The sequence below is a fragment of the Anolis sagrei genome, chromosome X (genome assembly GCF_037176765.1).
Source record: "Anolis sagrei isolate rAnoSag1 chromosome X, rAnoSag1.mat, whole genome shotgun sequence".
Classification (NCBI taxonomy): Eukaryota; Metazoa; Chordata; class Lepidosauria; order Squamata; family Dactyloidae; genus Anolis; species Anolis sagrei.
The window spans coordinates 6,909,829-6,922,508 of NC_090034.1; the positions used below are offsets into that span (position 1 = coordinate 6,909,829).

General features: G+C 43.3%; 1 protein-coding gene across 5 annotated transcripts in view; it reads right to left on the reverse strand.

Moving 5' to 3' along the window:
* Positions 1-12,680, reverse strand: part of LOC132782172 (protein sidekick-1) — a 986,469-nt gene that overhangs the window by 317,625 nt on the left and 656,164 nt on the right. For all 5 annotated transcript variants that reach the window (XM_067473286.1, XM_067473289.1, XM_067473288.1 and 2 more), the window contains exons 21-22: positions 4,368-4,559; positions 3,211-3,332 (exon numbers count right to left, since the gene is read on the reverse strand). In XM_067473286.1, the coding sequence (XP_067329387.1) occupies positions 3,211-3,332; positions 4,368-4,559 (314 nt within the window). The remainder of the gene's footprint in view (positions 1-3,210; positions 3,333-4,367; positions 4,560-12,680) is intronic.

A 12,680-nucleotide genomic window follows, 5' to 3' on the forward strand; every position in this document is an offset into this window, starting at 1 on the left:
TCAAACTGTGGGGAACTCCAGGCAAAAAACAATCAGGAACAGCTAATCACCTCTCAACAAAGGATTTCCCCAGGCAGTAACAAGCCACACCCAAAAACTGCCAGGCCATCAAATGCTAATCAAAGTGGCCAATTGAAACCTACCTCCAACAGACAAGAGTTCTTTCTCCCACCCTAGACAGATATATAAACCCAATTTTCCTAGTTTCCAACAGACCTCACAACCTCTGAGGATGCCTCCCATAGATGCAGGTGAAATGTCAGGAGAGAATGCTTCTAGAACATGACCATAGCCCGAAAAACCTTCAATAACCCAGTGATTCCAGCCATGAACGCCTTCAACAATATATCTAGGAAAGCCATTAATGCCAGAATTAATGCCTGCCTTAAAGTACAACTTCTCTGAAAGGACCAAATTTGGTATTACTTTTGGAGTGGACACTCCAACAGGGAATGGCCGCTCTGCGATGATCCCTAATTGGATGGAACTGTCTAGAGATATTCTTTGTGTGCTCTCTCAAAGAACAGAGAGAAGACATTTCTTTGCGTATTCTGTACTGCAGCGCAATTTAAATTAAATTAGCACTTTGAACTTAATCTCAGAAATAAACAGATAAGCCAAGATACTTCTTATACAAAAGCAGTAACCTTGTTCAAGTAAGAATTATGGAAACAACTGTGATGAATTTTGATTTGAATCAGAAAAAACACTAATCATACATGCCAGCGCCCACACATCTTAGAAGAGGAAGCTGATATTAGTAAATAGAACACACAATTCTCGTTCCTCTCCTAATCATTAATCTTACTATCTCTAGGGGAAAAAAGAGTATGGAACCTGTAGCAGCTTGAGGGTTGCATTCAATTTTTGCTAAGTTATCAGGGGCTAAAGGCAAAAAGTTCTTACTGTCTTAAGTGTCCAGAAAGACATACAAGCCTCTCAGAATGAAGAAATAGTTGCATAGAGGCTGGGAAACAACCAATGAATCAGACCTCATAACCTCTGAGGATGCTTGCCATAGATGCAGGCAAAACGTCAGGAGAGAATGCTTCTAGAACAGTGTTTCTCAACCTGGGGGTCGGGACCCCTGGAGGGGTCACGAGGGGGTATCAGAGGGGTCACCAAAAACCACCAGAGAAGACAGTATTTTCTGTTGGTCATGGAGGTTCTGTGTGGGATGTTTGGCCCAACTCTATTGTTGGTAGGGTTCAGAATGCTCTTTGATTGTAGGTGAACTATAAATCCCAGCAACTACAACTCCCATATGTCCAGGTCTATTTCCCCCAAACTCCACCAGGGTTTACGATTGGGCATTTTTTAAATTTTTATTTTTGTTTTATTTAAGTAAACATACATTTGCAAGTGTTTGTTGCATAAAGTGCAATACTTTCTATCTATTAATGTTCTATAATCATTTATCTCATAATATATTTCTATTAAGGGGTCCCAGTCTACTATCTAAATAATAAATAGAAAGATATAATAGATTCTTACTTTACATCCATTTCTTCCTTGTCTACAGTCTTATAGGATCCTATATATATATATATATATATATACACACACACACACACACACACACACACACACACACACACATACACATACATACACACACACACACGATTGGGCATATTGAGAATTCGTGCCAAATTTGGTCCAGATCCGTCATTGTTTGAGTCCACAGTGCTCTCTGGATGTGGGTAAATTACAACTCCCAAAACTCAAGGTCAGTGCCCACCAAACCCTTGCAGTATTTTCTGTTGGTTATGGGAGTTCTGTGTGCCAAGTTTGATTCAATTCCATCGTTGGTGGAGTTCAGAATGCTCTTTGATTGTAGGTGAACTATAAATTCCAGCAACTACAACTCCCACAGGACAAAATCAATACGCTCCCCCAATCCCACCAGCATTCCAATTTGGGTGTATTGGGTATTTATGCCAAATTTGGTCCAGTGTATAAAAATACATCCTACATATCAGATATTTACATTACTACTATTCATAACAGCAGCAAAATGACAGTTATGAAGTAGCAGCAAAACTAATTTTATGGTTGGAGGCACTCACCATAACATGAGGAAGCATATTAAGGGGTCATGGCATTAGGAAGGTTGAGAACCACTGTTCTAGAACATGGCCAGACAGCCCGAAAAACCTACAACAACCCAGTGATTCCAGCCATGAAAGCCTTCGACAACCAATGAATGATTCCATGGAAGAGAGGCCATTGCCACCCAGAAAAATAGACCATATTGGACTTCCAATGGGCCAGACTTAACCAAAAGCTCTTTCAAAGCAACCTAATGGTCATGCGACATGACTTTGTAATCAACGCTGACCATAACATAATTCTTCAGACTTGATGGAACGAAATGTGACAACAAACATGTTGCATCCCAGATCAGGAAACGAGACCATAAGATTACATCCACCACACTGGACTGTGGGAAAAACAATCCTCTTTATTGGTGAAAAATGGTTACAAAAGAAAGGTAAATGCAAAGTCAAAATGCCACAGTAGAAACACAGTAGTCAGGAAATTCTCTGAACTTGAGCAAAAATCCAAAAGCCACAATATAAAAACCAGGAACCTGTTAACAAATCACTAACCGTACTTAAAAACTAGAAGCCTCTGGGAATGCAGGCCATGGAACACAGGAATTCTGCCAAGGGATTGCCTCAGTCTAAAACGATGTTTGATCTAGCTAGACAGCCAGGGAGAGGCCCCTTAAACTAAAGGAACTATTTCTTGAAACGCCTCCAGACTTTGAAGCCTCCCTTTCCCGTAATCTATTTGACCTTCGTAGAAACTGCGATTCACTCCTGTTTTTCCAAATCTGTTCTCTACGGTCCTCATTAACAAACCCAGGTGTGAGTCCCTCTGGAGAGCTATCACTGCTTGATTCCAAAACATTCTCATCAGGAAGTTCAGTTTCACTTTCCCCGCCACTGGCCTCATAATCAACAGTTTCAACACCAACAGGGAAAGATACATGTTCAGAGGCCTGTTCAGTTGCATTGGAAAATACAATTAGAGAATCAGGTTCAGGTTCACACAGAGATTGAGGCTCAGGTTCGCACGAAGGCTGAACCCCAACACTAATGGTCATGCAACATGACTTTGTAATCAAAGCTGACCACAACATAATTCTTCAGAATTGATGGAACAAAATGTGACAACAAACATATAGAAAAACCTTTTCCATACCTGGCCCTCTACAATCCATTTGGATATGGACGTTTTCCCATCGTACCCAGGCCGGAACTGAAGCGTGGCAGAGCGAGGGCTGATGTTTGAAATCACTAAGTTGGATGGCGCACCAGGAAGCTCTGTGTGAGGCAACACAGGAGGTAAAAAGAGAGAAGGATACAGACTCAGTGTGTACATACACAGCTCAATATTTCTACAGTTATTGACTTTTTTTGTGGGTGATAGAATTGAACATAAACATTGCACCAAAGATCTGTCTGGCGCCCAACATACTCCTTCCTCCCAGTGGGCAATGAGCAGCTTCCAGCAAAGGCAGTCGGTAAAGGAAGACAACCTCTTTCTCGTGCTGTTGGTCCCTGGCTGAGTATCCTGATTCCAAACCAGGAGGCTGCGTATCAAAGCTGGAGGCAGCCCAGGCATTCTCCTAAGGAAACATGCCTTTTCAGAAGTACTGAAAGACATTTAATTGTGAATTGTCTCTTTCAATACTTGCATAAGCCTCAAGATTGGTAAGCCTATGGTTCTCAATTAAAGGTTCAAAGAGGATAATAGGCAGAACAAAGCAAATATTGCGTTTATAATGCTTGCTCTTTGTATGTGGAAAAAATGGCACATGTGTGATTAAGAGGATGTGGAAGGAGTAAGTTTGTGGGAAAGCTCCTTCTTTTGCCGATTCCCTAACCTCAGCTGCTATTCGCTCCCCCTCCCTTATTGCAACTTTTGTGCTCTGAGTGATAACACTAAGAATAGGAAATGAAGAGCAAGCAGTATGCCAACCCATTCCCCTCTCTTCAATCCATCCATCTTGCTGGAGTCCAAATTCCTAGCCTCTCTTCCTCCTCTTGAGACATTCCTGCAGATGTAGACATGGGCACAGATGGCCGTTAACTACGTGGCATTAATCGAACTGGATTGCTGTAATTGAATGGGAACATCGACTCGTTTTACCATTAACCTCAAAGGGCCCCATTATCTGACACTGGGATGGCATCCCAACCAAGTTTTCCTGGAGTCATTGGGAAACAATACACAGCTTTGTTATTTCTGCCTTTCTCTTTTTGCAGCTTCTGTGACCCTGAACAGTTCCTTGGTTTTACCAAAGAAAGGGCTAATTAGATATATTACACTGATATTCTAAACTCTGTTGTATTCACCTGGAGGCACTCCTGATGAAATTGTCGACGATGTGATGGAGCCTGTTCCCTTGGCTGTCATTGCTGCTACCTCTATTGTGTAGGTGGTAAGCGACGACAGGCCTGTAATTTTGTACTCAAGGGTTGTGTTCGCAAGAGTGTGAGCAAGACGGGATTCATTCCTGCTATACACCTCCCAGGAGATTTGATAGCCTGGAAGGAGGAAGAAAAGGACAAAGCATTCAAGATGATATTATCAGAGGTGTCTTCGAAAGACGTGTCTCTAAATATAGCTCACTAACACGGACCTAGAGGCTCCCCTCCTGCTTTTAGAGGGTTTCAAGCAATAATAATAAATAATAATAACACTTTATTTGTACCAACGACTTAAATCCAGACATAGTTTTCTAAGATCTACAGAGACACTCGCTGGAACGCCTCAGCAAGCGAGAGTCCAAAAGTGGCAGGCTCAAACTCAGCACCTCAACCAATGGCTGATACCAAATGAGAGACTCCCCCCTGGGCACACTGAAGACTGGGCGACTTGGAAGGCGCTGAACAGACTGCGCTCTGGCAGCACGAGATGCAGAGCCAACCTTCAGAAATGGAGCTACAAAGTGGAATCCTCAACATGCAAGTGCGGAGAGGAGCAAACCACAGACCACCTGCTGCAATGCAACCTGAGCCCTGCCACATGCACAAGGGAGGACCTTCTTGCAGCAACACCAGAGGCACTCCAAGTGGCCAGATACTGGTCAAAGGACATTTAATCAACTACCAAACTCACAAGTTTTGTATTTTCTCTGTTTGTTTGCTTTGTTCTGTTAGAAATGTAATAGTGTATAATTGAATGGCTGCCCTGACACGAGAAATAAATAAATTTGTACCCCGCTACCATCTCCCCAAGGGACTCAGTGCGGCTTACATGAGGCCGAGCCCGAATACAACAATACAAGCAAAACAACAACAGTACAAGCAATTAAAATAAAATATAGACAATAAAATATACAACATTATCAATAAGACAACACGCAATTGAAAACAGTGGGAAGGCCAAATGTAAAGTTAAAATGGAAATAATGCTGGGACATGGACGAAAAGTGATAGAGGCGTTTGTGGAAGGGCATACGAGCAGATCTAAAAAATATAAAGTGTATTGTCGAAGGCTTTCATGGCTGGAACCACTAGGTTCTTGTGGGTTTTTTCGGACTATAGGGTCATGTTTTAGAGGCATTTCTCCTGACGTTTCGCCTGCATCTATGGCAAGCATCCTCAGAGGTAGTGAGGTCTGTTGGAATTAGGACAATGGGTTTATATATCTGTGGAATGGCTGGGGTGGGGCAAAGAGCTCTTCTCTGCTGGAGCTAGGTGTGAATGTTTCAACTGACCACCTTCATTAGCATTTGAAGGCCTGGCTGAGCCTGGGAAAATCTTTTGTTAAGAGGTGTTAAGATGTGCCTGGTTGTTTCCTCTCTGCTGTTTTTCTGTTGTAATTTTAGCGTTTTTTAATACTGGTAGCCAGATTTTGTTCATTTTCATGGTCTCTTCCTTTCTGTTGAAATTGTCCACATGCTTCTTGTGGATTTCAATGGCTTCTCTGTGTAGTCTGACATGGTGGTTGTTGGAGTGGTCCAGCACTTCTGTGTTCTCAAATAATATGCTGTGTCCAGGCTGGTTCATCAGGTGCTCTGCTATGGCTGATTTCTCTGGTTGAAGTAGTCTGCCATGCCTTTCATGTTCCTTGATTCGTGTTTGGCCCTATAGAACATGGCCCTATAGCCCGAAAAAACCCACAAGAACCTAAATATAAAGTGCTTTGGAGGACAAAGTGCTATGGGATCATTATTCTGGGAAGGCACACTGGAACAACCACGTCTTCAAGCTCCTCCTAAAGACTGCCAAGGTTGGGGCCTGTCTGGTGTCTTTAGGGAGTGAGTTCCAGAGTTGAGGGGCCACCACCGAAAAGGCCCTCTCTCTCGTCCCCACCAATCGCGCCTGCGATGCTGGCGGGATCAAGAGCAGGGCCTCTCCAGATGAATGAAGAGATCACGTGGGTTCGTATACAGAGATGCAGTCATGCAGGTAAACGGGTCCCAAACCGTTCAGGGCTTTGTAGGTAAGAACCTGCATCTTGAATTGGGTCCGGTAAATGAATGGCAGCCAGTGGAGCTCCTTGAACGTTTCGGGCTTTATAGATCATGACCTGTACCTTGAATTTGGCCAGGAACTTATCGGCAGCCAATGAAGCTGTTTCGATACCACCTTAATCTTTCTCCGGAGCAGAATAGCTCCCTGATTGCTTGGGTGGTCCTTTTTGGCACCTCTTTTCAACAGGCCTTGTGCTTTCAAGCAAACCTTTCCAACCAGCTCTATGGAGACTGTCACAAGAAAGGTTCGCAAATGTGCTTCAGAGTCAATCAAATTGTCACTGGGGGCTTAGAGGAGAGAGAGAGAGAGGGAAAAAGAACAAGTAAAATCAAAAGCCAAATTGAAAAAAAATCAGGTTATAGAAACTCAAGGGAAGTGCATGGAAGGCAGATGATGGAGAGGGGAGAAGAGCAAAGGCACAAAGGGCTAAACAGGCAGAGAGCGAGAGAAAAGTACGACGGAGGGTCAGCTGTTGTACAGATCAGGACAATGGAAGGGCTGTTCATGGCTTGAAAAGCGAGATGAAACACTTCACCGTGCTTAAAAGTCTGCGCACAGGTGGGTGGCTGCCCAGAATGGAAATCCCCACAAGCGCCACAATTATTTAAACTTTCTCAGCATGTTCCTCTGAGTTGATTACCATCTCATTTGTACCTTTCTTCCCTCAGTTCCTGTTTGTGATGGCAACTTTTGCCCACTACAGAGGCATATCTTGTATAATCAGATAGAGACTTTTCATCCCAGCTTGTTAAACCATTTTCCAACAAAATTACATACCTTCCATCCTTTTTTTATAAAATTCCACATTTTGGCTTTATTATGTTTTCAGCCTTTATGCTGTGGAGTCTCACCCAGCATTTGCGGGTGGATTTATTGCCTGCTGTGTTGGACAATAGACAATTTAACTGATAAATGAAAGGAAATGGTAAGGACCCACTCATCATTTTCCCCCTCAGCATACATTTATTCCTGTATTTAAATAATTTTTGTGCTGCTTTTCAGAGCAAAGCCTTCAGAAAGCTTGATTCATATATTATATTACTGATATTGTGGTTATGCTTTGGTAATTAATGTATTCCAGTAGATCATATGGGGTTTTTTGATGTCCTTTGTTCAGCTAGTGAGAAAGGAATGTCAATGTTCACTGGTTTAACTTTCACATGAGATGAAAAAAGTCAAAAATATCTTTCCACTTATTGGTTGAAGTTATATGCACCTTTGTACATTTTAGAAAAACTTGGCACACACGTTTCTCAAAGTTTTTGCAGGGAACGGATTTGTCAAGGGCCAAGAGGCAGTACAGAAGTGAAGACCCAATTAATCTGAGTCCTAATTCAAGATTGCATAGGTGAAGAGAAATAGAAGGGAACTTATTTATTGGATACGAACAAGTAATAAAAAAAGAAAGAGAGAAATCTGGGAGGGTATCGCACTTTATCTCACAATTCAGCAGCAGATCAGTTGCACAACTTCAGCGCTTTCCAGTAGCTTCTTCCTGCACAGTATTTTCAGTCAACTGCTCCCACAAACTGCAGTCGCTCTGGAACTCTTTACAGGCACTTGAGCACATGCCCGGCTTTTGTCAGTTTTACCATTGTTTCCCCCTCCAATCTAGATGACACTACAACCTTACCACAGCACAAAGTTATATCTTGTCTTAGCAGACAGGTTCCTTTAATAAATTACACAGAGCCTTCAGCAAACAGCATCACAGCAGAAGGAGAGAGAATACACTGTACATGACTTCCTTATATACAATTCTGTACATTTACACATAGCAATCACTGATTGGTTCCCAACTCATTGACTTAACTCAGCCCCAGGATTGCATCATTAACACTCATTTGGACCAGGCCAGAACACATTCCCCAAATGATTCCCTATATACAGTTAATGCATGACTCAGCATTTCCAATAGAAGCCTATTAGCAGTGCACGACTCAGCTATATTACATTACAATACATTGTAAAACCTGACAGAGGGGATATTTTCGAAGGATTAGATGCACAGAGATTCTTATGAGAAGGAAAGGCCTGGTAGAGTTTTCTGCAGCAAGGGTAGATGTTGAGGCTCAGCGTCACAGCAGCGTATCTACTACCAGTTGCAGGAGAAGGAGGAGTGATGCTGAGTCAGACCTGGATCAGCGTCAGCTGAAGCACATTCGTGATATCATTTTGGCCCCGAGCGATTTGGAGGACTTTGCAGGGTTCGGCCCTGAGGACTTAGTAGAGTCAGATTACCGGGGAGTAAAGCGGGTTGCCAGTGAGTCTGACAGTGATAACGATACCCTGAGTAAGAGACTTAAAGATACAGCTGACAATTCCAGTTCAGGGGAATTGGAAGCCAGTGAGGATGAAATGGAGGAGGAACTGGATTGGACTCTTGTTAAGAACATTAGGGACATATGCACCCAAGCTACATCCAGTGATGAGTTCGATGGGTTCCAAGATACTTGGAAGGAAGGTTCATCTTGCTTGGCAGGATCAGGAATTGGATCAACGATGGCAGTGTTGGCATGGCCAAGAGGCAGCAGCTGAGGGAAATGATTCAGATGCTAGTAATGAAGATCAATCAAATGATGGTGACTGTGAATAAATTGAGCATGCTGGGATGTGTAAGTTTGCAGAAGACAAAGTGTTGCTTATGTGTTTTGTGCTGCCTAACCTCTGTTTGGGTCCCTGGTATCCAGCTTTCCTGCCTTGTGTATCTTGACTTCGGAACCGTTCTATGCAAGTGACTTCATCCTGCTCCTGACCTTGGAATCGTCTTTGGACTACGCAACTGCTTATCGGACTTTGTTATTGCTCTGGACTCTGCTTGATTAAGGAGCTGTTTTGATTTTGTGTTTGCCACATGCTCTTGTTAACTCCTGCTTTCCTTTTTGCTGAGCTCAAGTCCTGGAAGATGCGCTTATCACTTCTTTGTTTACCTGCCTGAAGGCTCTTTTGTTTTGCTAATTGCACTGATGTTAAGTGCTCTTTTCAGTTAGAGACTCATTAAAGACTGCTGTTAACACTTCAATTGCTGTGTAAGACAATCTCTGTTACCTGAGTCACAACAGTAGAAGTGCCCACTTTAGGAGGATGGGTGGAAGCAAACAATAGTTTTTAGGATCCTCAAATACGAGAGAAGAGAATAAAGCCTCTAACACCATCCTGTGATTGGAGACAAGCTTCGTGAAAGTGGAGGCGAGAGTATGGACAGCCATCCTCATCTACTCGCTATGCCTGTCCTTCTCCCCTCATGGTCTTGCCCCTCTAACCATGAGGGATGACTTCCAGTCCACATGGATTAAAACAGTGGCAGTAAAGATCGCAACACTAGGTTTCTAGTCCTGATGGCTCTTCATCATAGAGGATGGAGCGACAGCACACACTGTATGTTGGCCTTCCGATGTCTACGACCCGAAAGCTCTGTATTGTTCAGAATGCGGCAGCCAGGTTACTCACAAGAACACCCATGAAATGCCATATAACACCAGTGCTGCAACATTTACATTGGCTTCCAACTGAGTACCGTGGCCTGTATAAGATGCTAGTTCTGACCTTTAAAACTCTTTATGGCCAGGGTCCATCGTACCTTGGGGACCGCCTCTCCTTCTCCCATCATCGGAGGTCGCAACGACCAGCCCAACGCAACTTACTCTATATACCGGGTCCTAGAGAAGTGCACTTGGAAAGGACCAGACGCAGATGGGCTTTCTCTATTTCTGCCTTATGGAATTCCTTGCTGCCCTACCTGAGAGCCATGCATGACTTGGGGCCTTTTATTCTCGCACTTAAGACCGGGCTTTTTACTAGAGCATTCGGTCTCTGTTAATTTTTAAATTCTGTATGTATGTATTTTATCTTTTACAATTTAGCTGTAAATCACCTAGAGCATTCTCGGATGGAGGCCAATTAATAAGTAATTAAATATGATGATGATGATGATGTTAACTGTGTCTTTAAACAGAGTTTTGAAAACTGTTTTCTAATATTTTTATGACTGCCTCTCTAGAGAACTATGTTTCCCCTTCCCAGGGCGTTTGGGCCCCACTCTGTGCTGGTCATGGACCTTAATAAAGTCTTGATTGATTGAGAATCAAGTTGGATGGTGGCTGAACAGTCAAGGGGCAAATGATAAAATAGACAATTGAGTGTATGCCTGACCTTCATGAGTGTTCACATTTTATTTATTTCCACATTGTATTCTTGCCATGAGTTGGAAGACATGACACTTTATTCTGGACGCAAGTTGGAGATGAGAGGCTATGAGCTGAGGTTGGATCTTTGAAGGACCATCAGTGAGGGCAACAGGAAGTGGCCACTTTTCTTTCCACCGGAAGAGAAAGCCCTGTGCTATGGTTCAACAGTTGTAGCGTGGCAAGCATTATAAGAGTCTTCTTGCTTGAATCCTCCTGGATTCTTCACTTACGTTTGAGGCTCAGGCATCGGTGGTGGCCAGGAGGGCCTTTGCACAACAAAAACTCGTGCGCCAACTGTGACCATACCTCGGGAAGGCAGATCTGGCCAAAGTGGTCCATGCCTTAGTCACCTCTAGATTGGATTACTGCAATGCATTCTACATGGGGCTGCCCTTGAAAACGCCACGGAAATTTCAGATGATCCAACGGGCGGCGGCCAGGTTGCTAACTGGGGCGCCTTACAGGGAGCGGCTCCACTGGCTGCCATTCATCTGCCGGACCCAATTCAAGGTACAGGTTCTTACATACAAAGCCCTGAACGGTTTGGGACCCGCCTACCGGGTCGAACTGCATCTCGAAGCACCGAGTGGACCTACCAGTGAAGGTTTAGATATTCTCCAGCTGGAGTTCTTTGGTCTTTAGGGCTGTTTTCCTGGAAATCTTTGGAGACTCTTAAGCCTGTTTTCCCCCGGAAAGCCTTGGATGCTCTTAAGACTGTTCTCCCCTGGAAAGTCTTAAGGGTTGAAGCTTTTGTACAGGGGAAGCTTGCACACGTCCTGTACATTAGTTTTCCTTGCTGAGACTGACTAATAAATGGCTCCCTCCCCTTCCCAATTGCCCTGAGCAAGGGGCGGAACCAAAACTTAACAATGATGGACAGGTGACTTGCCCTATGACTGCAACCAAAGGAAGCCACCTATCTGCAGAGACCCTGAAACCCAGGGCTGCAAGCAAACATTTAATACAAAGCAAATAAATTTGGAGCTCCTGGTACAGCCGTACCAGCACAGTGCCTGTGGCACTGAAGAATGTGAATTTCTTGATGAGTGAACTTAACATACACTTTTAAAGCTCTCTATCAAATTGATGAAACTGAATCTTTCCTCAAAGAGCCTTTTTGTAATACATAAGCTTCATTTCTTGACTCAATGTTCCCAAAAAGGAACTGAGCCTACAAAAGAACTGCAAAGGGAGAATTTTGGGACATATGTCAAGTTTTAAAAAATGGCTTCTAATTTTAAAAAGCACAGGCAGTGCCATCTGAGCACTCCAAAGAATCAAAAAGGCAGAGAAAAGTTGGCTTTGCCTGACTCAAGTTTAAGGCAGGAGAAGTGTCTCTCAAAGTCTGGCATTAGCAAACTGCAGTCTAACTGAAACTAATGACCAGAGGAGTTTCAGAAATAATTTTCTGTTGATCTGGAGTAAATTCTGTATGAGAGAGCAGTACATCCAATCACAAACTGTCCGTCTGCATCCCGGCCCTCATAAATCAGAGTTTACCAAGGGAGAAAGGGAGATACCGAAATCTACAATGAGAGCAATGGGCAATTTACCAAAGCTGGCTGGCTCCCTTCTAATGCCCTTTGCGCTTTCCTCTCATTCTGTGCACAAGAATTAAAAACCAAGTCGCAGCAAATGACATCCACGAACCAAAGTGATGAAGTGGAAGGCTCCCAGCCACTCGTAGATTTCTAAGCAGCGTTCTATAAAGCACCCAAGCATTCAAGGGAAATGCATGATTTTGAATAAAAAGGAGTCTTTTCTCTCCCGCCCCAAGTGTTAAATTGTTTGCCACACTTTTGGGACAAGTTATCATCTCACCCAACCAACAAGCTATCACTTCCGTTCAAGAATGACCCTCCAGATGATTATGCCAATCTGACACTCATAAAAATGAAAGAACTCAGTTTCTGCAAAAGCCAGATCTGTTGTTCATTCTCTTTCTATGCAAACAACCAGTGGTGTGATGTCTGTAAGTGAAGTTTATTATTTATTTTTA